We start from the raw sequence: 24,320 nt of genomic DNA, 5'->3' as shown, positions 1-24,320 counted from the left end.
TCTCCCCAGAACTTAATAGGTAGTTGAGCATGAAACCTAAGAGCTCTAGCTGTTTCTAATAAGTGTCTATACTTTCTCTCCACCCTACCATTCTGTTGAGGTCTACCAACAATGCTCCTTTGATGAACAATACCTTTAGAAGCAAAAAATTCATGACATTGTGTCTGAAAGAATTCAGTTCCATTATCAGATCTTATGACTTTGATTTTAGCATTAAATTGTGTCTCCACTAGGTTTACAAAGCTTATAATCAAACTAGGAACTTGTGTCTTTTGTTGAAGTAAAAAAGTCCAGGTACTCCTGGAATAATCATCCAGAATAGTTAAGAGAGAATGAGCCCCAATCCTATCAGACTGTTTATATGGCCCCCATAAATCCATGTGCACAAGATCAAAACATTTTGCAGCATGTGATAAACTTCTATGAAAGGGCAAAGAATGGTGCTTGGCCAGAACACAAGTTTCACAGAACATTTTATTAATGCTTTTCATCAGAATAGGATTTACATGCTTTAGTTTTTCTACAGATGAATGACCAAGTCTAGAATGAAAAAGAGCTACATTTATCTGCTGAACAGTATTAGTTGTACTTAAGCTAGTTGTATTACATGTTTTTGAAGTAACAGTATTCCTAAGAATGTATAAATCTCCAGTTCTTTTACCAATTGCAACAGTAGTATTACTTGAAGGGTCCTGAAACAAACAATGACTATCTGAGAATACAACAAGCAATTTAGACCTGGAAATCAGCTTGCCAACAGATAAAAGATTAGGTTTAAAATCAGGTAGAAGCAGTACATCATATAGAACAATATGTTGGGTCAGATATACTGTTCCAGTTTTATAAACTGGTTTCAATGTGCCATCAGGTAAGGCTACAAATAATGGTTGAGTTAAAGTAATAACATCATGTAAGATGGAAGCATCTGAAGTCATATGGTCAGATGCTCCAGTATCAATCACCCAGTCTTTGTAAAAGAAAAAGCCATAATTAACAGAAGAACAAGAAGGAGAGATACCTGCAAAATGGCTAAAAGCCTGAGAGTTAGGTTCACCAGTTTGAGAAGAAGAAGACTTGTCAGACAAAGCCTGGAGAACCTTGGTCATTACAGAGTTAACAATTCCTTGCACAATATCAGGTGAAACTTGTGAAACCTGAGAATCCTGAGTAGCATGAGAAACTGCAGCAGACTGTAAAGTATTCTGATAGTCTGGTAATGACATCCCAGGTGCATTATAACCAAAAGATGTGGGATAAAAGAGACCCCTATTCTGAGAACTAGGACCACAAACAGGTGCATATTCAGCATCCTGATTATGACAAGCTGCTACATTATTAGCAGGTTTTGGAATTGCAAGATTTACAGTCCCAACAGCATTAGCAGCTTTCTTGGCTTGCTTAGCTTTCCAAGCTTTGAATTTGTAGCAATGCTCAATAATGTGGTCCTTAATGTCACAAAATAAGCAAGTCTGGTTCTGAAAACAATCCTCAGTCTTATGATTTGATTTACCACACTGAGCACATGGTACAACAAACTGCCCAAGAACATTAGCCTGACCAGAATTATCCTTAGATCTCTTGCTTTTTGCATTGTCGTCAGCAGATTTGTGATTACCAAATCTCTTTTTGGCAGCATAAGCAACAGTCTCAAGTACAGCAGAATTATTGTTATCATTAATGGATTTTTGCCTCTCAATCTTTTGCAAAATTCCTAAAGCACGATTTATGGGAAGAAGGGGTTCCATAGACAACAAAGAAGATTGAACTTGTTCATAACCACCATGTAAACCCATCAACAGTTGTATTAACTTGGATTGGGTTTCCCTTTCCACCAATCGTTTGAGCATATTGCAACTACACTTAGCCATAATCCCGCAAGTACATTGAGGCATAGGATCCATGTGATCTATGTTCTCCCATAACCCCTTGATTTTGCCATAATAGTCCAACAAAGAAGCATTTTCTTGTTTAATATTAGCAAGTTCTTTCTTTAACTCGTACAATTCTAGCACATTAAGCTGGCCAAAACATTCAAGTAATTCAGACCAAAGATGCTTAGACGACTAAGTATATTGAAAACTATCATGCAAATTCTTAACCATAGAATTCTTTATCCATCGAGAAACAAGTATATCACAACGAATCCAAGCATTGTACCTTTTATCTGACTTGTCAGGAAGAAGGCATTCACCAGAAATAAAACCAATCTTGTTTTTGGAGAGAAGAGCCTGAATTATGTCCCGCTGCCATTGACGGAAATTAGAGCCATCAAACAGAGTTTCAGACAGTTTCAACCCAGGTTGATCAGTTGGTGACAGAAAGAATGGATCATCGAGAGGAGAATAGAGAGAATCTTGATCAGCGGACTGAGAATTTGTATCAGCTGACATGATTATGTATTGAGATAAGAAAAACAAAGAATTTATTCAAAGATTTAACAATGAATATATGTGTTTGATTGATGCGGAAGCGTTTTATTGGATCGTTAAACCACTGATACCATATGAACTATGATCAGTCTAGATCATGATGAATGATAGAGAATGATTAGAGAGATAAGAGAAGAGAAGGAAGTGAACGAATGAAAGAATTGAATGATATATTCTGTAAAATTGATTATCTCAACTTATTACATGATAAGTATATATATAGGTAGTTAGATAAGTCGGTTAGTCTAACAACCCTAACAACCTATAATACTAACAACCTATATTCGGCAAATTATATCCTGCTCCCAGGAGGAGGGAGCAGGATACTCCCATTCAGTTATTTGTATTAATTAAAAAAAAAAAAAAAAAAAAAAAAAAAAAAAAAAACTCCCCACTACAACACTACAACGTCAGTTATGCTTACTCCTTTCCAGTTTTCCCAAATTTTCCAAGTTCATAGTTTCCAATTATTTGTATTAATCTTCGGTGATTTTCATATGGAGCAAATATTTCATGATCATCGTTCAATTGATTTGAATAAATCTGCGAACGAAGATATTGACATTGAATTCAATGTCACAAATCAAGGTATGTTTGCATTCACTAAAATTGATTTCATTTGATGCCGACGACATATAATCTTATTTACGACACAATTTGCAGTATTTGATTTTTTGTATTTTTTTTGTTTTGTTTATTGAACAAATTTTCTGATAATTTCGATATTCATAACTTTGTATCTCATTATTCAACTGATACTTTGCTAATATGTTGTATATTCATTACTTAATATCTCCATATTCATCGACTTTTCTGTGAATAAATCATATATTCACTTCTTAATTTCTTCAGATTCATCATTTTGTGCTAATAAGTCGTATATTCACTGCGGTCTATGAGCATATTCATAAATATGCCGTCAATGTATATATTCACTACTCAGTACCTGTGTATTCATTTGTCTTATGACACTACATTACACATATAAATGAGCCAGTATCATGAAATAGAGCTTTTTTTTATCCTAATATTATAATGATTTGTTTCATAAAATAGCACTTACGTATTAATTATGGGAACATATTTACAACTAGTACAAATTATTTTCGCAGCATATGAGGAGTTCGTAGTCATCGAAGCCGATGAATCTGAGCTTCTACATAAAGAGGTAAAGAATGAGCAAGAAGCCTATGATCTTTACAATGACTATGCGTTTTTGAAGGGGTTTAGCATAAGGCGAAACAAGCAAAGGAAAAGATCAGATGGTTGTGGCATATCAATGAAACAATATTGTTGTTCGAAAGAAGGCAATAAGAAATCAGATGCTAAATGTTACACAAAGCAAGATATAAGAACAGATTGCAAAGCAATGATTTGTTGTTATGTTGATGAAAAGGGAACTTACATCGTCACAAAACATCACATGATCCATAACCACAAGCTATGCCCAGAGAACAAGCGCCACCTTCTCCGTTCCCATAGAAATGTAAGCAAAGAAGACATTGATTGGCTTATGAATTTGGTGGGCAGTGGCATCAAATTGTCTGATGCTGTAAGACTAATCACGAAGGAAAAAGGTGGACCAGAAATGGTTGGATATACACCGAGAGATGCTTACAATGTGATTTCAAGGGAAAAGAAAAAGTGTATTGAAGGTACAGATGCACATGCCCTTATTCAAATATTCATGAGACGTCAACAGCATGAAGAAGACTTCTTCTTTGACTTTGAGCTAGATGAAAAAGGGAGATTATGTAATTTCTTTTGGCGTGATGGTCAGATGAAGAAGGACTACGATTTATTTAGTGATCCAACAATTACCGACACAACTTATAGAACTAATCGATACGACATGATTTGTGCTCCTTTTGTTGGAATGAATCACCATGGGAGAAATATAATGTTTGGTTGCGGCTTCGTGTTGAATGAGAGAACCGAGTCCTTCATTTGGTTATTCAGAACGTTCTTAAAATCAATGGGTGACAAGCAGCCATCGACAATAATGACTGATCAATCAGCCGCAATGGCAGGAGGTATTAAAGAAGTGTTCAAAAAGTCATGCCACCGACTATGTGTATGGCATCTAATGGAGAACTCAAAAAAGCATATAAGACATCTAAGAGCGCGAAAAGGATTTGTTGAGCTTTTTGATCAAGTTTTGAAATATGTTGATAGCGTTGCAGAATTCAATTTGTACTGGAACAAGTAAGTAACTTGTATTTTCCTTCTGCATACATATATTACATTCATGCCACATTTGACGACGAATATGATTGTTAGCTTTTGGATATGGTCTTTTGTGCATAATTCATTATATATCTTAAATGTACTTTCACCATAATGAAAATAGTCACCAATGCAATTAAGAAAACTACTGAAATATTTTAAATGACTTATCAACTTGGCATATGTCACACCATTCTTCTGACGTATTCATAACATGTGCTGCCATATTCTCATTTGTTTTGTTATACGGACATATTCATCATTATGTACTGTCATATTCATCATAAGTTCTAAATACGTAGCAATGTAATGAATGTAGTTCACTAATCATTAGTTCATTACTATGAATGTAGGATGGTCACTACCTATCAATGTGGGGACAATGACTGGCTTCTGAAACTGTATAAAAAGAAAGAGCAATGGTGTCCGGCATATTCTAAAGAGCATTTTTCGGGAGGTATTTTATCATCTCAAAGGAGTGAAACAACGAATGATTCCATCTCAAGAAGGCTTACTGCTACCGCTGGACTTTGTGATTTCTATTCTTGTTTTGTTGATGTCATATCTGAGTGGCGACGTAGAGAGAATGGTGAAGATTTTGACTGCCTTCAAGGGAATCCGGAAATGATTGCAAATCATATAAATATATTGACACATGCTAGAGAAGTGTACACCATTGAGCTTTACCATGTTTTTGAAGAACAATTTCTGAAATCTTGGACACTTCATCAAGATCTTTTTGAAAAAAATGATGACATATTCATTTATCATGTAGGAAGAGCAACAAATGATCAGATTGCTGGCTCAATAAAGCATGTTGTTACTTTCAACCAGAAAGAGAAGTCTATATATTGTACATGTCGGATGTATTCACAAGTTGGTATACTTTGTAGCCACAACTTGCGTATCATGAATTTACATTGTTTGGGGGATATTCCGAAGCAATACATCCTTAAAAGATGGACAAAGGAAGCAATATCAACAACATCCAGTAACATGTATAGCCATTTGCCGCGCAAGGACAATATTTCAACTTCCGTGTGGAGAACTCAAATGACTAGGAAGTTCAACGAACTTATTTCTGCCTCACATTGTAATAGCCGGAGTAGACAATATTTGGAAGAAGCATATCAGAAAACAAAACAACTTATAGATGATGAAATAGGTTGTATCATAAGTGAAGAATGTGATCCTATGCACGGTGATGAAGGTAATGTTGTGAGCATCCAAAATCCTGTGAAGTCGAGAAAGCCAGGTCAAAAAAATAAAAGGCGGAAATCGACGGTTGAGAAAATAAACAACATTGTGAGAGGACGAAAAGCTAAGAGTTTTCGAGTTGCTAACCATACAAGAAACATTGCAGAAGCTTCAGTTCAGGTAATTTTTCATTGTTAGCGAGTGCAGTTGTTATACGACTATGTGAATGTTTTACTTACCATTGTGAATATGAATTAATTTCATTGTGAATATGCTATTTATCCGTTGTGGTACCATAATATAATTCTGAATCGTGTTTTGTTGGTGATTTTGTAGAGTGATGTCAACAATGTTGTTGGGGATGGTTATCTTGTGCATCCACCTAATGGCGGTCCTCTATTGATACCAATTCCAATAAATGGTCAATATCTAAGGATGCCATTGATGAATACTCCTACGGAGTCTTACGTCCAAACCGCATGTTCAATTGGACATCGATTCAACCGCTTTACCCAAGCTCCAAATTCGGCCTCAACATCCAAGAGTTGTACGACCCCTCAACATGAATACTTCTACAGCAGCAATAGAGTTTAAATCCTTAGGAATTTTTACATCTAGAAATCTATGTAGCATATATTCTCTGTTTTTCCATTGTCGTATTGAGTTTACACGTCGTTTTCATTGATGTGCACACTTTTGTATTTTCTTGAGTTAGACATAGTAATTTTCATGAATATGAAGTTTGCATACTCATCTTATTGAAGAAAATCTATCAATTTTCTGAAATGTTCAACAATATTTATGTCTACTCTCAGGTACAGTTGGGATTTCTGTCATATTCACTCTAACATGGAACATATTCATAGGTACTGATATTGTCGACAAATTCGTTCAACATCTTGTTAAGTAACCATGAAAACAAAGATTGTCATTAAACTAATTCCATTCATACATTACAAATTAGATAGCCATGGAAAAGCATTGTTCCAAAAAATACGAATAACATTTAAGTTGCTTTTGTCCTCGACATTTTGGCCGTTTTAACAATAAAAAACCAAGAACCTCCAGCATTGACTTCATTTGTCTTCTCATCCATATTCAGATACGAGGAGTAACACGATGTAAAGCAATGCTCTTCTCTTCAATCATCATCCTCCTTCTATTTGCTTTACTTAGAATTATTGATGCACAATACCGACTTCGTAGATTCTTCAATATACGATCCTTCATTCCATAAATTCATTCAATATTAGGTAAAAAATTATTAAAAACAAAAAAACTATAAAGTAAGTAATATAAACTCACAATATTATTCTTAAATCCACTTTCCCAATTCTCGGTGTACCCAAAGTATGTTTCCATGTGCCGCATAACATATACACCGCAATCAACATTTTTTTGTGAATTTTTCCAAGGCATATTTACCACGTGCATCGCGAAATCATTAGTATCAGCAGCCCTTGCATCTTTTGTCTCGGACATGAAAGATACAAATGAATCCCTCTATGAAACACGAACATGTTAAACGTAAATTGGAATATAAGTTATATAAAATGATGTCACTTTAACGGAAACAAATGCTTACTATTGTTTCAGCTGTGTTGCCATATTGTTTTCTCATGTCAACTCCATCTGGAAGTTCTTGATCGTCTAAGATATGGATAGCATGCTTCTTGAAATGAATACAAAGAACATAATAATGGCCAGAATCATGTATAACAAAGAAAACCTACAAAAAAAAGACGACATAAACCATATTCATAGCTGCGAATAAACATATTCACAAGAAAGATAATATGTATTCATCAACAGAATTAAAACACACCATATCCATTTTCAGTATGTCTGGTTCTTCACTAGCCTCGAGCTCACTCCTAACGGCTTTATAAAACGCGTCAACATTACATCCTTTTTTACCTTTCGAAATTGCCACGTTTTTCAGTAAAGCCTGGCAACCAACAAATGCCAACATGTAGAAACAAGATTCATTCAGAACGTATAACATCAGTGAAGGAATGATATTAAATAAAAACAATTAATTACGATATCTTACATGACATGTAGGAGAGAAGAAGAACCGTTTTGGTGAACTTTGTGAGCGTTTCTTTTCCTCCAAATTTAGTAAGCGGCACCACACACTCAAAACAGAGCTGCAAACTTGTTCACCTCCTACCAATGAATATAGACCTTTTCTTGTACAAGATAAATAATTATCACTGTACATCTCCCTTCAAAATCGAAAATGACAATAAATATTAGTCGTCTGATCTGGATAACCTTATAAACTCAATATTAGGTGCAAGTCAATTTTTGCGAAAACTTACTCATTTTCATCACCATTGTGAATAACATAATTCACAACGCTCCTTTGCAAACTACTCAAATCCTTTTGTGGGTCTACACATCGTAAGCAATATGGTGACCGCAATGCAGACGCAAGGGTTTTTTGCTGCCTAGACCGAAGAACCATTTGCATTTTAGATTCAGTTTTATTGATGCAAGAATCAGCTTCAGGTTCAATGTATGTGCAAGAATTAGTTTCCAGTTGTTCATCACCAGCTTCATTATTTTGTTCACCAGAATCTTCATTGTTTAGGTCACTACTGATTCCCAAACTGAAACTAGGCATCATAGGGTCAACCACCCTATCAGTCTTTTTCTTCCTTCCGAGCCTTTCAATAACTTGAAAGACTTCCATAAATTCATCCGATTCAAATATTTCGTCGTCTTCACTGTTAAGCCGTACATGATCATCATTTGTATCCTCCCCACTTACTTGACCTGATTTCTCTTCTGGAGAATGAGAACTGTCATCACCCATATGAACGACAAGTTCGGGTATTTGTTTCAAAAACTTACTGCTGGGAAAGAACTTTGACGCCTTGTTCATCACTTCATTCCACTCTAGAAGACTTGTAGATAATTTTTTGTTTACAGCCAACACACTTTCAATGTACTCCTACATAGTAAAGAAAGAATCAGTTACTGAAACTTACATATTCATATTGCAGAAATAATATTCATAAAGGACTACCATATTCATAATATAGAATTAACATATTCATAATTATTAATTCACACTAATCATTTGATAGACTATCATATTTCGTCAATTGAACTGTCATATTCAATCAATTAATCAAACACTTTCATAGTATTGAAATAACATATTGCTAGTACATATGATCAACACATTCAGAGAATCAACGGATATACTATCTACTTTAAAATATAAAACAAGTGTTACCTTCTTCTCCTCATGTATTTGTGATGAACTCGTCCCCTGGTCACCTTCCCCTCTACGTTCACCAACATCAGTACTTCGGAGTATTGCATCAATATCTACACTTGGGCCACTTTCTCTCTGGTTATAAAGTCTTGGCAGGTTCATTAGAATTTGTTTCAGTCTAACAAAGTCTTGTTGAGGAACATACCCTAACTGGTAACACTTAATCAAATTCATAGCAGGCACCACGCAACCTTGTCCATAACCACCTGCTCTTAACTCGTTATTCTTCCTTTCTGTGACCTTCTTATCATCCCAACCCAACAAAATCGGGAATTTTCTTTCGACGGTGCTGCTTTCAAACTCAACTCTATCTAAATAGAGTAACTACAAAATTCAGAAAATATAAGATCAATACAAAAAACAAAAAAAAAAAATTACATTAATATGTAAATTTATTGACAACCAACTTACCAGAACTACGATGAGAGGTCCACAGAAGAATCCTGATGGATTCTTTCTAAATTCTTTTACAGCTTTAACCAACGCTCGTATCACATATTCACACCAATTAAAGTTGCATATTTGTGATGGTTCTAAAAGCGCCATTAGTAGCTTGTAGTTACAATGTCTTGCTTGGTGTCCATAAAGTAGATTAGAGAAAGTATATATAACAAAATCGACTTTGAAGTTGTCACCATGGCCATGAGTTAAAATTTTGTCGGGCATCGTAGTGGTAACAGGAGCAGTCAAACCTTTTCTTACACCCCAACGTTTCTTCCAATTTATGATTGCTTCTTCGACAACCTCGTCATTACCTCTATCTTTAGCTTCCTCGACATATTTTGGACCACATGGTAATTTAAGTGCTAGATAAACATCAACTTCGGTAATGCGAAATGACGAATTAGGCGCCAATGTTAATGTTAAAGAATAAGGATTAATGTTTCGCACTAAACAAATTCCCAGATCCCCACAAATTTGTGTAATATCCAATTCTAGAAGACACCCAAAACCAATTTCATTTACAGCTTCTCTCTGCTCAGGACTCAATCTTTTCAAAAAATTCTGAAACTTAGCTATGCAAACTCTTGTTCTAAGAGACTTAGGAAACACATTTACCTCGCTAGAGCCTATTTCCATCGGAATTCCTCGTTTTCCACGACTTTTATTACGCCTGGCCGGAGTTTTGTTGCTGGGAACAATTTCTTTTGAAGCTGCATCTTCATTCCCATCAACCCCATCGCCCACCTCCTCACCTTTACTCTCATCAACGCCATCGTCCTCCTCCTCACCTTCACTCTCATAAACGCTATCGCCCTCCTCCCCACTTTCACTCTCACCTTCCTCCTCATCATTACTACTATCGCCTTCACCATCACAATCTTCGTCCCCATTTTCATCTTCCTCTTCATCTTCATATTCATCTTCTGACATATTTTCTATAGTCAAGCTTGTATCAACTTCATCATCTCCTAATAAATCTTCGGTGTTATTAGGTTTCTTATGCAAAATCGGATCTTCACCTGTTTTGCTTCGAACATTTTTAGCTCTACATTCTTCATCACTATCGTTGTTTCTGGTACCAACACTGCATCAAAAATCCTAAAACAATTACACATATTCACGCCATAAAGTTGTTGTATTCACAAGCCTATTGATCTCATATTCACACTATCTAACTGTCATATTAATAGAACAAATAGACATATTCAAAATATGCAGCTGTAGTATTCACTTGCAAATCGTTCTCATATTTGCAAATGTCCAAGATTCAGCCCATATGTTCTTCATATTCATACTACATAACAATCCCAGCCATAGTCACATAATATGTATGTCATATTCATGCTAAAGAACTATCAGTCACACAACCTAATCGCCTAATTCACAATGCGTTCATGACATATTCACACCTGATATCATTCACATTTACAGTTTGTGCGATATTCAAAACTTATAGTTGACACATTCACGCCATAGAACTATCATTGTCACATAGCTTTGCTGATCTAATTGACATTATTCGCTCAATATATCATTCATATTCACAGTATTTCCATATTCACAACAAGAATGTGTCATATTCACAACAAGAATGGTACTTTATTCACATAAGGTTGCACACATATTCACACCATTTTTATTCAAATCAGCATGTTCTTTGATATTCAAAATTTATACTGGACATATTCACCATACTTTTAATAACTCATACAACTAATTGACAGCTCCCTTCAAGCCATTTTCGTGTCATATTCATATATTCACATATTCACAATTTATAGCTATATACTCAACGAATATTCACAGTTTGTACGTCTACAAGATAATTATTGTCGAAAAACTCACCGTTTTAATCCTCCGCGGCTTTTAATTTTAGGATAACCCATAATCACCTATCATAACAAATTAACAACCAATGATGACCGAAAAACATAAATATAATTGCAATTACTAATCAATATTGAGAGAACATACCTGATTAGACGATTAAATGAGATTAATAGTGTATATTTTGTTGGGTTTTTGTGAATATAATGCAATGATTAAAATTGGGGAAAAAATTAGGGTAGAGGTTTTAAGCAACTGATTTTGGAAAGGAAGGAGAAAAATGAGGAGTGGGTTTTGGGTAGTTCCAAATTTGACGGTTGACTTTGTTATTTTTTTTTTTTTTTTTTTTTAAATGTATAAAGAGTACGTAGTACTATACTCCTGGGAGTATAGTCTAAGGATTGCCTATATTCCACATATTTCACCTTTTTACACTTCTGCTTCGAATTTTATCTTTAATTATGTCGATTTTTACTTTATTCACTACTTTTATGTGGTTATTTTTCTGATTATGTTTCGTTTTACTGCATTTTCACTTTTCTTAGTTTCTGAAGTGACTTACATGTTTTGATTGTGTTTTTCAAATTTCTAGGGTTCTACTCATCTGTCTCGAGTTGCTTCTTTTTTACACTACTTCATCTTCTGATCAAATTAATGGCACTTTTCGATATGTTCAACATCGAGTAGATGATAGTCCGCATCCTCTAGTTTCGACTCAAATTCAGGTAAAATTTTATTAATTGCTGTGTGAATTTATGTTTTTGATGCGTTAATTACTTAATTTGTTTGAGTTACATTAAATTGGTGTTTTGTTGCGTTTGTAGATGGAGGAGAGCAAATGGTGGCGAAGGAGTTGGAGGGGCTTGGGAAGGAGGTTTCTAGGGTTAAGATGGTTAGGGATCGATTATGCTGGTGAGAATGTTATCTGAACTTTTTAGAAAAGCGGCATTTTCGTGTTTTTTATATGATTTTTGATGAACTTTTTTCTAATTTGTGTTGTCATTTTTACCGACAATGATAATTTGCGTTAATTACTCCGCACTTCAATTTCCCCCAATTTTCTATGTTTAATTTCACGATTTTCAAATGCAATACTTATTATGATTTTTACCAACGATAATAATTTTCCCCAATCTCTTCATGTTTTTTCCAAGATGTGATTGATGAAATTGCGTCAATTTTTTAATTTGATTATCTAGTTTGGTTGATAGCTTGCTTCTATGTTTGTGCTTGTTAGCAGTGGAGTAATTCTTCTGAATCAAGTACGTAGTTTTGCGCTAAGTTTTTGTTTATCAAAAGTTGAGGGAATATGAAAGGGAACTAAGGATTCCAATTAGAGCTGATCAAATGGCCCAAGCCCATTGGCCCTACCCGGCCCGGCCCGCTTTTTTGAAGGGCTTGGGCCTTTAGTTTTGGTCCAAAACAGCCCATGGGCCGGCCTAAAAAATAAAATATTTTGGGGGTTTGGGCCAAGCATTTGGCCCAAATTTTGGCCCGGCCCGGCCCATATTTATTAATAATGAATATTTTTTCTAATAAAACCTATTAAAGTAGCGTTAAAGTTATACCCAACTCTTTACAAACTCAAGTATATTTTTTTAGATTTATAAAACAACGTATACATAACATAAATCATATTTACGAATGCATGATTAAGCATTCTAAAGTGGCGATGTTTGTCTTTATTTTATTTTAGAGAGCAATTCATATGGATTTCATCATATTTTGTACAATTTTATACACTATGTATATTTTAAAAGTTGTAACTGAAGGTATTACGCTAATTATTTCCTAGGGTAAGTCGTAAATTTAGGGCCCGAAAAAGCCCATTTAGGCCCAAAAGCCCGCATTAGCCCATAAGGGTCGGGTCTGGGCTTGCTAAATAAGCCCACACACTTGGCCCGGCCCAGCCCGGCCCACAAAAATGGGCCGCTTTTGTTAGAAAGGCCCGGCCCAAGCCCGCATTGGCCCGGCCCATGATCACCTCTAATTCCAATGCAATGATATATGCTATCTCTGGTGTTTAATTTGCTTTGCTTGCTGGTTAGGGACTTGGTTGGAAATAGCAAACACGTTTGTCTTAATGTTGGTGTGCGGTTGGAAATAGCAAACACGTTTGTCTTAATAGCAAACACGTTTGTCTTAATCATTTTTTAACTGGATAGTTGTCATGATAATCAAAGAAAAGAATAAGCGTACACTTCGGGTATCCAGTCGAAAATTGATTTATAGCTGTAGTTCCTGTTTATGGTGGGGTTTAATTAGAATTTTCAATGGGTTTCATTGATGGAGTGTATGGTGTATACTGCTATGAAATCAAAGGCATCAATTATTTCGTAGGCAGTTTAAACTTCAGGAGAATAAAAAACTTGCTTTTAAATGCACAGAAGATTTCATCATGGATCAACGTATTAAAGAAATTCATTCTCCCTTTTGTTTTTAATGTAAAAGGTTTCACAAATCTAAAGAGGATCTTAGTCGGCGGATTCATGATCAGAATCTTGCTCTTCATATTCTTCGCGCTTCCAATTTCAGCGCCCTTTTGATGAAGCTCTTCTTCGCTTACAAATGTCAATTTCAGGTCTGATTCTGCATTTTTCGCACCTCACTTCAGTTGTTGAGCTCCATTAAATTCAGCCAATTTCAATTTTGCAAATCTTAAACTTAATACTCCCTCCAATTTCATTTATTGTTCCTCTTTCCCTTTTCATCCATTTTTCTTATTGTTCCCTCTTTCCTTTTTTGGACAACTTTGTGTGGTCCAAAATCAATTTGATGTGGGGTCATGTGTATTGTGTGGTCCAAATTGATTCCCTCATTTCTTATGCCAAAAAGAAAGGGGAATAATAAATGAAATTGGAGGGAGTAGTTTTTATTAATGTTATTAATATTATATATTTATTATTAATATTATTATTATTATTATTATTATTGTTTATTATTTATTGTTTATTATTTATCATTATTATTGTTATTGTTATTGTTATTGTTATTTATTAATTATTATTATTATTATTATTATTATTTTATTATTATTATTATTATTATTATCATCATCATCATTAATTTATTATTAGTTAATCATCCTCATTATTGTTATTATTATGAATATTATGGTTATTAAAATCAATAATATTCATATTAATATAATTAATACTATTACTCTATTATTATTATTAATATGAATATTAATTAATAATAATATTATTAATAACATTGTTAATTTTAATATTACTATTATTAATACCAATTAATTTTTCATATACGAACTTTTCTCTTTCTATTTTTACCCTTTTCACCTAAAACTGAGTCAAGTGAACTCTTAATTCAATATTTTTCACTAAAACTTAATTTAATTGCTTAAATGACTTAAAACTTACAAGATGGATTCTAATTTATCAAATAATAAACTAATTTACTTGTTATCAATTATTAATATTATTTGTTGAGTTTTAATTAAGCAACCAAATTTAATGTATTTGTTAAATATGAAATTAGGGTATGTCAATTTTTATTTATCTAATTAATTAATTTAGGATTGTTGGTGCTTCGTGATGGCTACCTAATAAGTCAAATTAGGATGATAAACGGGTAGACTTTGAATATCGATCTAGCAAATCGGTGCTCCATTATTTCACCTAATTAGATTGATGGTGAACCGTGGTTCATGGTGGCTACCTAGTTAATCATTCAAATTAGTATAATTACTAGTATTAATATTAATATTAATATTATTGTTATTATTATTATTATTATTATTATTATTATTATTATTAATGTTAATAATAATAATAATAATAATAATAATAATAATAATAATAATAATAATAATAATAATAATAATGATTCTCTAGTTTCTCAATTAGTTCGCATTTGATGTAGCCATTTCTTTATGTTGGTTTTTTTCTCTGGCTTTTATTCTAGATGGCTATACTGGTCTACCTTGTAGATGGTTCTAGGATCTGTAATCTATCTTTATCTATTAATAAAAGGCGATCCTAATATTTCTGCAAATAATAATAATAAAAATAATAATAATAATAATAATAATAATAATAATAATAATAATAATAATATAATAATAATAATAATTATTATTATTATTATTATTATTAATATTAATATTAATATTAATATTATTTCAGTTCAATTCAAATTTCAATCAAGTTAGTTCGGCTCTATTATTTCGATTCAAATTTCCATTCGATTCACTTCAATTCAGCTTCATTCATTCAGTTATTTCGATTCGATTCAAATCTAAAAAGCCGAAAAAATAAACAGGGCCTTATATCTACATTCTTGCTGCTTTTGTTGTTGAATTAGTATTAGGTTGAAGGATACTTGTAGTCGCCTGTCTCATTGTATTAGTGGATGCAAATAAGTAGGTCGGTTTACGATATAGTCAGTCTACGACATTCTACGAAAACAGCTCTTGGATAACTCGTCATGGATGAAAATTGGTCTGGTAAAGTATATGGAGTATATTGTCTGCAACTATTTGATTTATAGATGTACAATTATTCGATCAGTGGCATTTGAGCTTGCTATGAATTATGACTAAAACCAAAGGTTTGAAATTTTTCATATTATTTCTTTCCATTTGAAACAAGCAAGATTTCATAAAGTCGTAATGTTGTAATCTAACTGTCCAAACACCTTTGTTTTTCTTAGCTAGATTTTGTATCAATGGCATAATCTTTATATAAACTTCACATTTAAATTTAGCCATCTTCTGTTGAATCCGTACATACTTTGTTTAATTTTTGAAAATCATTGAAAGTCTCGAGTTCAGTTGTAAAAGTAATTGACTAATGTTATCAAGTAACACCTTTACTTTCTAACATATGCCACACCCTTCGGGGCCTTCAGCGGTTTAATATCAACTTGTCGATCAGTGAGCTTGGAACTCCAGATATGTTTTATGTGCTCGACATCAACTATTTCCATGGCAAGTACTATTGCAATATACTCTTCTTGGTTCTGACAGTGTGATTTATGCTACATGTGTTGGCTTATCCTTTAGCATTTGTGTAGATTAGCATTTGTGACGCTTGACGGTAAACCAACATTTGTTATACTACTTGTGAGTTACTCAATCTAGAATGTCTAATTTTAATAGGTTGCCTTTCTTGCAAGATTTGTAGTTCATTTATTTTCTGGGACTGGATTCTTATTGGATGATGACATTGTTGAGGGATGAGTGTGTTACACTATAGAATTTTTAATATTTTAGTTAGTATCATCAAGATTACTAGAAGTGAGTTTATACGAACTATGCTCTCTATTAGCTCAAAATGGTAGAGCATTGTGTTACGACACAAGGTGTGGGTTCGACTCCTGCATAGACGAAAAAATAAATATCAAATAAATGATTAGTTCTAACTTTTGTCGTTTGAATATTTAGTACGTCCTTAGAGTCATTTTAGTTAGTTCCGAAAGCAACGCTAGTTCATAAATGGATTTTGTTTCATTATTCAGTAACACTTTAGTAACATCATAATAACACTACAATAATAATAGAGTAACACTAACAACATTAGAGTAACACTACAATAATAAATAAAATAACACCACGTGCATTAACACTAGAGTAACATTACAATAACAATAGAATAACACCACAATAACACTACAATAACAATACAGTAACCCCACAATAACACTACAATAAGACTAGAGTAACACTACAATAACATTAGAATAACATCACATTAACACTACAGTAACATTACAATAACAATAGAATAACACTACAATAACACTACAATAACAATAGAATAACTAACTAAATGAAACTTGTAGGTAACGGCGTAACGCCAGCTAGACTATTCATGTCCTGATCAGGGAAGGAAGGGATTATGTGACAGATTTGATTCTTGTTTCTTTTTGTAAGCCCTGAGAAACAAAACCAAAAAAGTAAGAAATTCCGGCGGTCCGAACCGCAACGGCACTTGGTGAGGCTGTTGAGCAAAAATTGGTGCGAACTGTCGATGGAGATACTCTTTATTTTATCATTTTGATTGCTTATTTCTCTGAGTTTTAGTTTACTCTTGTTTAAGTAGCAAGTGTTGTGTGGACAAGTAAGATATTTCTTATCGGAAATAGCAGCAGAAATATGTGTATACTTGTGCATCTTAAATTGTAACACCCCGTATTTTATTAAGTTGGTATCAGAGCATATTTGCTCCCGACGCACGTTTGTGCACCCCAATATAAATAACTTGACCTTAAAATAATAAACTTGAGAGATGGGTAAGATGGGTAGACTTAGGACCTTATGTTGTAGTCTCTTTGTGTTTGCTCTTTGTTAGGTACTAACCTGTTTGTTGATTGTCATTTAATAATTAGCAAGGGTGAAAGGACAAGTTGGGAGGATACAAATGTTGATTAGCAAGGGTGAAAGGACAAGTTGGGAGGATACAAATGTAACTTCCTAGGAAGAAGAATAGAGAGTTTAGAAGAAGGATAGGCACCAAGAGATTAAGAATAAGGCGAGATACAAAAAGAACGAGAAACATCTTCAAGGAAGTAGAAGCATTCTTCAAAGGTTGAACAAATCTTCAATCCTCAGCAATAGGCACTAAATCTTGATCTTCTTAAAATATAAGTGTCCTTTCAATGGAACGGAGATACTCTTGGCGATCACTCAAGAACATCAATATTCCAATTCAAAGACATAAAAATACATTTTTACACCAACAAATGATAAAACTAATTATCAGACGTCTCCAATAACAAGCTTTAACACTAATTGACGTTAAAACCAGTGAAAAACATTAAAATATTTTCAAAACCTTTAGTTCAAATTTTTTTTATAATAAGGGTAATAACCCCATTAGCTATAGATAAGCTCACGGTCATTGATCCAAGAACGCAACAATTATTAAATGACAATCAACAAACAGGTTAGTACCTAACAAAGAGCAAACACAAAGAGACTACAACATAAGGTCCTAAGTCTACCCATCTTACCCATCTCTCAAGTTTATTATTTTAAGGTCAAGTTATTTATATTGGGGTGCACAAACGTGCGTCGGGAGCAAATATGCTCTGATACCAACTTAATAAAATACGGGGTGTTACATAAATAATGGGCCTTACATAAAAGTGGGACTCTTATTCACATGTCCATTGCCGGTGTATTAATGCGATCATATCTCTGCGCAGGACTAACAACACAATAATACCAGAATAACAACACAATAACACCAGAATAACACCGGAGTAAAAATATAATAACACCAGAATAACACCGGAGTAACAATACAATAACATCAGAATAACACCAGAGTAACACGTGATAAAAAAAAAGTAACATAATGAGAAAATTAGCGAACCGTGAGAGAACATAAGAGTAACAATGAAATAATAAGTGATAACACAAAAAAAAATATAAAAGTAACACAAGTATAACACGTGATAAAAATAAATAACAGTAGAATAACAGCTGATAACACACAAAAAAAAGAATAAAAGTGAAATAAAAGATGGTAACACGCAAAAAAAAAGGTAAAAAATAACACTTGATAAAAAAACAGAAGAATAACAGTGGAATAGCAGGTGGTAACACGAAAAAAGGTAAAAATAACATGTAAAACAAAAAATAACAGTGGACTAATAGGTGGTAACACAAAAAAGAGTAAAAAAATAAGACGTGGTCAAAAAATAAGAAAAATAACAGTGGAATAACAGGTGCGAACACAAAAAAAGAAGGTAAAAAAATAACACGTGGTAAAAAAAACAAAAATAGTGGAATAACAGGTGGTAACACTAAAAAAAAGGTAAAAAATAACACGTGGTCAAAAAAATAACAGTGGAATAACAGGTGGTATCACACAAAAAGGTAAAAAAAACACGTGGTAAAAAACAGAAGAGTAACAGTGGAATAACAGGTGTTAATACAAAAAAAAGGTAAAAAATAACACGTGGTAAAAAAAACAAGAAGAAGAATAACAGTGGACTAACGGGTGATAACACAAAAAAAAGGGTAAGAAAACATGTAAAAAAACAGAAGAATAACAGTGGAATAACAGGTGGCAGCACAAAAAAATAACACGTGGTAAAAAAAACCAAGAAGAAATAACAATGGACTAACATGTGGTAACACAAAAAAAGGTAAAAAATGACAAGTTGTAAAAAACAGAAAAATAACAGTGGAATAGTAGGTGGTAGCACACAAAAAAAAATAACACGTGGTAAAAAATAACAGTGGAATAACAAGTGCTAACACAAAAAAGAGTAAAAAAATAACACGTGATAAAAAAACAGAAGAAAAACAGTGGAATAACAGGTGGTAACACAAGAAAAAGGTAAAAAATAATACGTGCTAAAAATCAAGAAGAAGAATAACAGTGGACTAACGGTGGTAACACAAAAAAAGGTAAAAAATAATATGTGATAAAAAAACAGAAGAATAACAGTGAAATAACAGGTGGTAACACAAAAAAAAAAAAAAGTTAAACAATAACACGTGGTAAAAAAAAACAAGAAGAATAATAGTGGACTAACAGGTGGTAGCACAAAAGAAAGGTAAAAACTAACATGTGGTAAAAAAATAGAAGAATAACAGTGGAATAACAGATGGTAACACAAAAAAATGTAGAAAAATAACACGTGGTAAAAAAACAAGAAGAAGAACAGTGGAATAACAGGTGGTAACACACAAAAAAAGAGTAAAAAATAACACGTGCTAAAAAGAAGAAGAAGAAGAAGAAGAAGAAGAAGAAGAAGAAGAAGAAGAAGAAGAAAAATAGTGGAATAACAGGTGGTAATAAAATAGTAAAAAATAACACATGGTAAAAAAACAGTAGAATAACAGGTGGTAACACAAAAAAAAGGTAAAAAAAACAAGAAGAAGAATGACACTGGACAAACATGTGGTAACATAAAAAAAGGTAAAAAATAACATGTGGTAAAAATCCAGTAGAATGACACTGAAATAACAGGTGATAACACAAATAAAATAAAAAATAAAATAAAAATAAAGGTAACATAATGAGAAAATTAGATAAGCATGAGAAAAGAACAATAACACTGGAATAACATGTAAGCACAAACTCACCATAAGAACCAAACTCACGAGATCCCGCATATATATATATATATATATATATATATATATATATATATATATATATATATATATATATATATATATATATATATATATATATATATATATATATATATATATACGAATCCTTCAATTAATCTCACTTTTCAACATAAATTCATAACTTACCAATAATTTGGAGAGAGAGAGGGAGATTTAGAGGGAGTCTTATCAGTCTTTTCGCCTCGAGATCTAAAGGTAAGTTTATATTAAACTCGTCTTATAACTAATTAAGCTTTGCGAACCGTTGACCACCCATACCCCTGACCTTGACCCTGACCCGTGCCCAACATGACTCGACTTGGACCGCCGTTGACCGACCAAGGGTGGTTTAACCGAGGATTTATGTTGGTGTATTATTGTTATTGTTAATCGTGTTTAGCCAAGGGTTTGAACCAATCGTGCCAAACCTGACCGGGGGTGTTAGGGGCTACTTTAGCCATGGCATCTAGGGTGGTTGCAGGTGGTGTGCCACCATTAGTCAAAGGTGACCACGGTGGTGCTGCTAGGTTGTGTTTGGTCCTTGTTAAAACCGTGAGTTAGGGGTATGTCGGGTTGTTGTTTGTTGGTTATTGTCAGGTGTTAAGACTCTGGGTTAGGACGAGATGAGGTACGGTGGTTAGTGGTGGTGGTATTTAGTAGTTGTGGTGGTCTTTAGTGGTGGTGGTGGTCGTCAATAGTGGTTTAAAACCATGTGTTTGTATAAGTTACTTAGGGTTGTCATTGATGGTGTTAGGGCAGCGAGTGAAACCGTGTTTGGGGCTGTCATGGGGGCGTTGGTCAGGGTTGCTACTGCACTGTGACTAGTGTGTCACGGTGGTGGCCGTTGGCGGTGTGTGTGGTGGTTGTTATTGGGTTGTGTATGCCGTAGATAAGAGGTAGAGGAAGGCGTAATTTGAGTGGTAAGCCTAGTTGGGTTTTGTGTACATCATCATATAACGATGATGATGATGATGATGATGATTACATGGGAATGGTTTGTAAGGGTAGATGGGTTTTGTTCATTTTGTTTATTAATGAGTAAAGACGCAGCATGATAATTTGTAAGAAGTCAATATGTAACATGTCCATTAATTGAGTCGTAATTCGTATTAAGATAACGATTAGTTAATCTAGTTAATAAATTAATATATATTATATTTGTAGAAGACCGTTATTAACTGGCTTGTGTGCGCGAAATTGCGAAAAAGTAGGAAACTACTCAATCGAATGTTATTTATATTGTTTTATTCCTTGCTTGACATATTGAATTAAATGAGTAGGAAGTGGCGTGATAATATTGGCCTGATATATTCATATGGTTTAGTTGATTATTCTGCTGAGTTTTTATATGTAACATCCCATGTTAATTGAAGAGGTCCAGTGATAGGCTTAAATGATTAGTACTTAAAGGGATTGAAAGAATTACTCATATCAACAAAGTGCACATTCTTTTATGGTCATCCATGCGAAAGAACTCCAAAGTTAAGTGTGTTTGGCTGGGAGTAGTCTTAGGATGGGTGACCTCCTGGGAAGGTTCCCGGGATGCGTATGAGTGAGGATAAAATGCACTATAAAGGACCGGTGTTGATCTGTGGGCCATGTACAAAGCCTGGTGAGCTATCATAAGTAAACGCTCCCGACCCGGTTTGGGCTAGGGTGTTACAAGTGGTATCAGAACAACCCTGCGACCGTGTGGTGATGAGAGGCAGTTGTTATACGCTCCTGGAGACAGTTGTTATACGCTCCATTGTGATCACCACCTAGGGGCGGAGGATTCTGGGTTAGCGGTTATGCTCCCAGACGCAACGAGGATATTGCATTTTTCAAGTGGGGGTGATTGTAACACCCCACGTTAATTGAAGAGGTCCAGTGATAGGCTTAAATGACTAGTGCTTAAAGGGATTACAAGTACTACTCATATCAACAAAGTGCACTTTCTTTTATGGTCATCCATGCGAAAGAACTCCAAAGTCAAGCGTGCTTAGATGGGAGTAGTCTTACGATGGGCGACCTCCTGGGAAGCTTCTCAGGATGCACATGAATAAGGATAAAATGCACTATAAAGGACCCGTGTTGATCTGTGGGCCATGTACACAGCCTGGTGAGCTATCATAAGTAACTGCTCCCGACCCGGTTTGAGCCGGGGTGTTACATTATATATATATATTGGGGAATTATTATCTTACTGAATTTTCTGTCTTATGCTATTATTTTATATGATGTTGGTTTGATTATATTGCCGAGATTGTCATTATTATTATCCGTTGTGGAGTTTGGAGTTATTATTTGGCATGAGTTAGAGATGAGTTTTGTATAGGCCAGGCACGGGGATGTGGAAGGGCCGTGGACCTGAGGCGGGACTGTATGTCCAGTTGACTGTGTGTCCTGGAGTATGACTGTGTGTCTAGAAGTGGAAGTGTGCCTTGTGGATGTGTGCCGTGGTGTGAAGTGGACGGAATGGTGGTGGTAGAATTTATTTGTGTATCAGTGTTACTGCAAGTTGCTTTATTCTTATTCATTGTTTAGTTTTCTACTCAACCGTTTAATTGACAATGTATTTTGTAAACACCTGTGATGAACCAATTATTGGGGAGCAGATTGACTGACAGGTACTTGAGATTAGCTGACTTGGGAGCATGGGATGCGTGAGGACGGATGGCTGAGTCTATCTAGTTCGTCTTACTCACTTAGTTCAGACAGTTTTTATTTATGTATTCACTTTATTTATTTCCGCTGCGTCGTAAATTGTATTATTATAATTTTAATTAATTTGGTTGACTAATGTAATAAAATCTTTATTGGTTTAAAGTACTTTGGATTGCTATGCTTTGTTATACACTACCTCAGGAAACTAAGGTAGTAACTCTTCTATTTACTTGGGAGGCCTAGCTAAAGGCTTTTGAATAAATGGGGGTATTACATAATCTAAATCTTAAAAAATGGATTTCTGTGCATAAATCATCAATACTTTAAGCTTATAAAAACGCAAAGTCAAAGTAATACTAAGTGCATGTAAGCTTACCATCTTTCTTCTATAGTATCCTTAAAAAGAGTCGTATTTCCATGTTGTATTAAATTTCCTTGCCTATTAAAGGTCAACATTCTAAGCATCGTCCCATTTCAGACAGCTAAAGTAAATAAATTAACTTTTTAATTCGAAAGGCTCTGAAATAATAATTTAGTATGCATTTTCGACCCCATTCTGTAAATTATTCTGTCAAAATTTCAAATTCAATCCGGGACCAAAAAAAAAACCTTTTTTTTTACAGAAACTCAAATAACCTGCATAGTACCCAAGTATTTTGATTTAACATGATTCAGTATAATATATAATCGACGGAGTATTAATTAGATTTATACATTAACTGAAGCTTATATACAGTATAAAATCAATAAAATAACAATAAATATGGCTTAGGTAGGCTAACCTGGAAAAACATGGATTTTTCCTAATAAGATGTGAATGGGTTGAAGGAGACTAATTTATATAGCGAATACGATTGATTAAATGAGGAGATAAGACCAAAAAATCCCAATAAAATCCCCAAAAAATCCCAAAGCCGCCTTACCACCGCCTCTAACACCGCTTCGCCTCTCTCGCCGGTGATCTCATCGGTCTCTTTAGGTTGCCGGCGAGAGCCCTTCTCCCTCCTCAGTCAATCGTTTTTGCGACTTTCGTCATATCCTTTCAATCTTATCGCTCAAATCGTCAGTAAAGGGGGGAATGACACTGACAAGAGCATAGCCTTTGATTGAACTAAACAAGAACGGCATCAACTGTGAAGCTGCTTTTGTGATCAGCAGGTTTCCTTCT

The 24,320-nt window shown here is 34.2% G+C and overlaps 3 protein-coding genes across 3 annotated transcripts; 1 reads left to right on the top strand and 2 right to left on the bottom strand.

Moving 5' to 3' along the window:
• Nucleotides 1-1,266: 1,266 nt before the first annotated feature.
• On the bottom strand, nt 1,267-2,390 carry LOC141631593 (uncharacterized). The gene is made up of 3 exons (XM_074444244.1): nt 2,100-2,390; nt 1,365-2,018; nt 1,267-1,278 (listed from the first exon to the last, which is right to left on the bottom strand). The coding sequence occupies exons 1-3, from the start codon at nt 2,388-2,390 to the stop codon at nt 1,267-1,269; spliced, it is 957 nt and encodes a 318-aa protein (XP_074300345.1).
• A 536-nt stretch (nt 2,391-2,926) lies between these two features.
• LOC141631592 (protein FAR1-RELATED SEQUENCE 5-like) lies at nt 2,927-6,762 on the top strand. The gene is made up of 5 exons (XM_074444243.1): nt 2,927-3,017; nt 3,542-4,634; nt 5,009-6,032; nt 6,189-6,399; nt 6,668-6,762. Exons 1-5 carry the CDS (start codon nt 2,927-2,929, stop codon nt 6,760-6,762), a joined length of 2,514 nt encoding a protein of 837 aa, XP_074300344.1.
• Nucleotides 6,763-6,777: 15 nt separating this feature from the next.
• LOC141633664 (uncharacterized) lies at nt 6,778-11,663 on the bottom strand. Its single transcript, XM_074446092.1, has 9 exons — nt 11,560-11,663; nt 11,431-11,477; nt 9,100-10,669; nt 8,177-8,811; nt 7,906-8,080; nt 7,678-7,800; nt 7,438-7,581; nt 7,158-7,355; nt 6,778-7,076 (listed from the first exon to the last, which is right to left on the bottom strand). The coding sequence occupies exons 3-9, from the start codon at nt 9,313-9,315 to the stop codon at nt 6,951-6,953; spliced, it is 1,617 nt and encodes a 538-aa protein (XP_074302193.1). The 5' UTR covers nt 9,316-10,669; nt 11,431-11,477; nt 11,560-11,663; the 3' UTR covers nt 6,778-6,950.
• Between the last annotated feature and the right edge of the window lie 12,657 nt (nt 11,664-24,320).

Source organism: Silene latifolia, chromosome Y (genome assembly GCF_048544455.1).
Source record: "Silene latifolia isolate original U9 population chromosome Y, ASM4854445v1, whole genome shotgun sequence".
Taxonomy (NCBI): Eukaryota; Viridiplantae; Streptophyta; class Magnoliopsida; order Caryophyllales; family Caryophyllaceae; genus Silene; species Silene latifolia.
This window is presented reverse-complemented; position numbering and strand designations above follow the sequence as displayed.

Excerpts from the sequence above, each read along its gene's own strand:
- LOC141631593 (XM_074444244.1), bottom strand. The coding sequence starts at position 2,390 with ATGTCAGCTGATACAAATTCTCAGTCCGCTGATCAAGATTCTCTCTAT. Across the intron at positions 2,019-2,099 it reads GATGGATAAAGAATTCTATG|CTTAATGTGCTAGAATTGTA; the intron begins GTTAAGAATTTG and ends TGTTTTGGCCAG.
- LOC141631592 (XM_074444243.1), top strand. The coding sequence starts at position 2,927 with ATGGAGCAAATATTTCATGATCATCGTTCAATTGATTTGAATAAATCT. Across the intron at positions 3,018-3,541 it reads ATTCAATGTCACAAATCAAG|CATATGAGGAGTTCGTAGTC; the intron begins GTATGTTTGCAT and ends TTATTTTCGCAG. Across the intron at positions 6,033-6,188 it reads TTGCAGAAGCTTCAGTTCAG|AGTGATGTCAACAATGTTGT; the intron begins GTAATTTTTCAT and ends GTGATTTTGTAG.
- LOC141633664 (XM_074446092.1), bottom strand. The coding sequence starts at position 9,315 with ATGAATTTGATTAAGTGTTACCAGTTAGGGTATGTTCCTCAACAAGAC. Across the intron at positions 8,812-9,099 it reads AAATACATGAGGAGAAGAAG|GAGTACATTGAAAGTGTGTT; the intron begins GTAACACTTGTT and ends TTTACTATGTAG. Across the intron at positions 7,077-7,157 it reads GTGGATTTAAGAATAATATT|GATCGTATATTGAAGAATCT; the intron begins GTGAGTTTATAT and ends TATGGAATGAAG.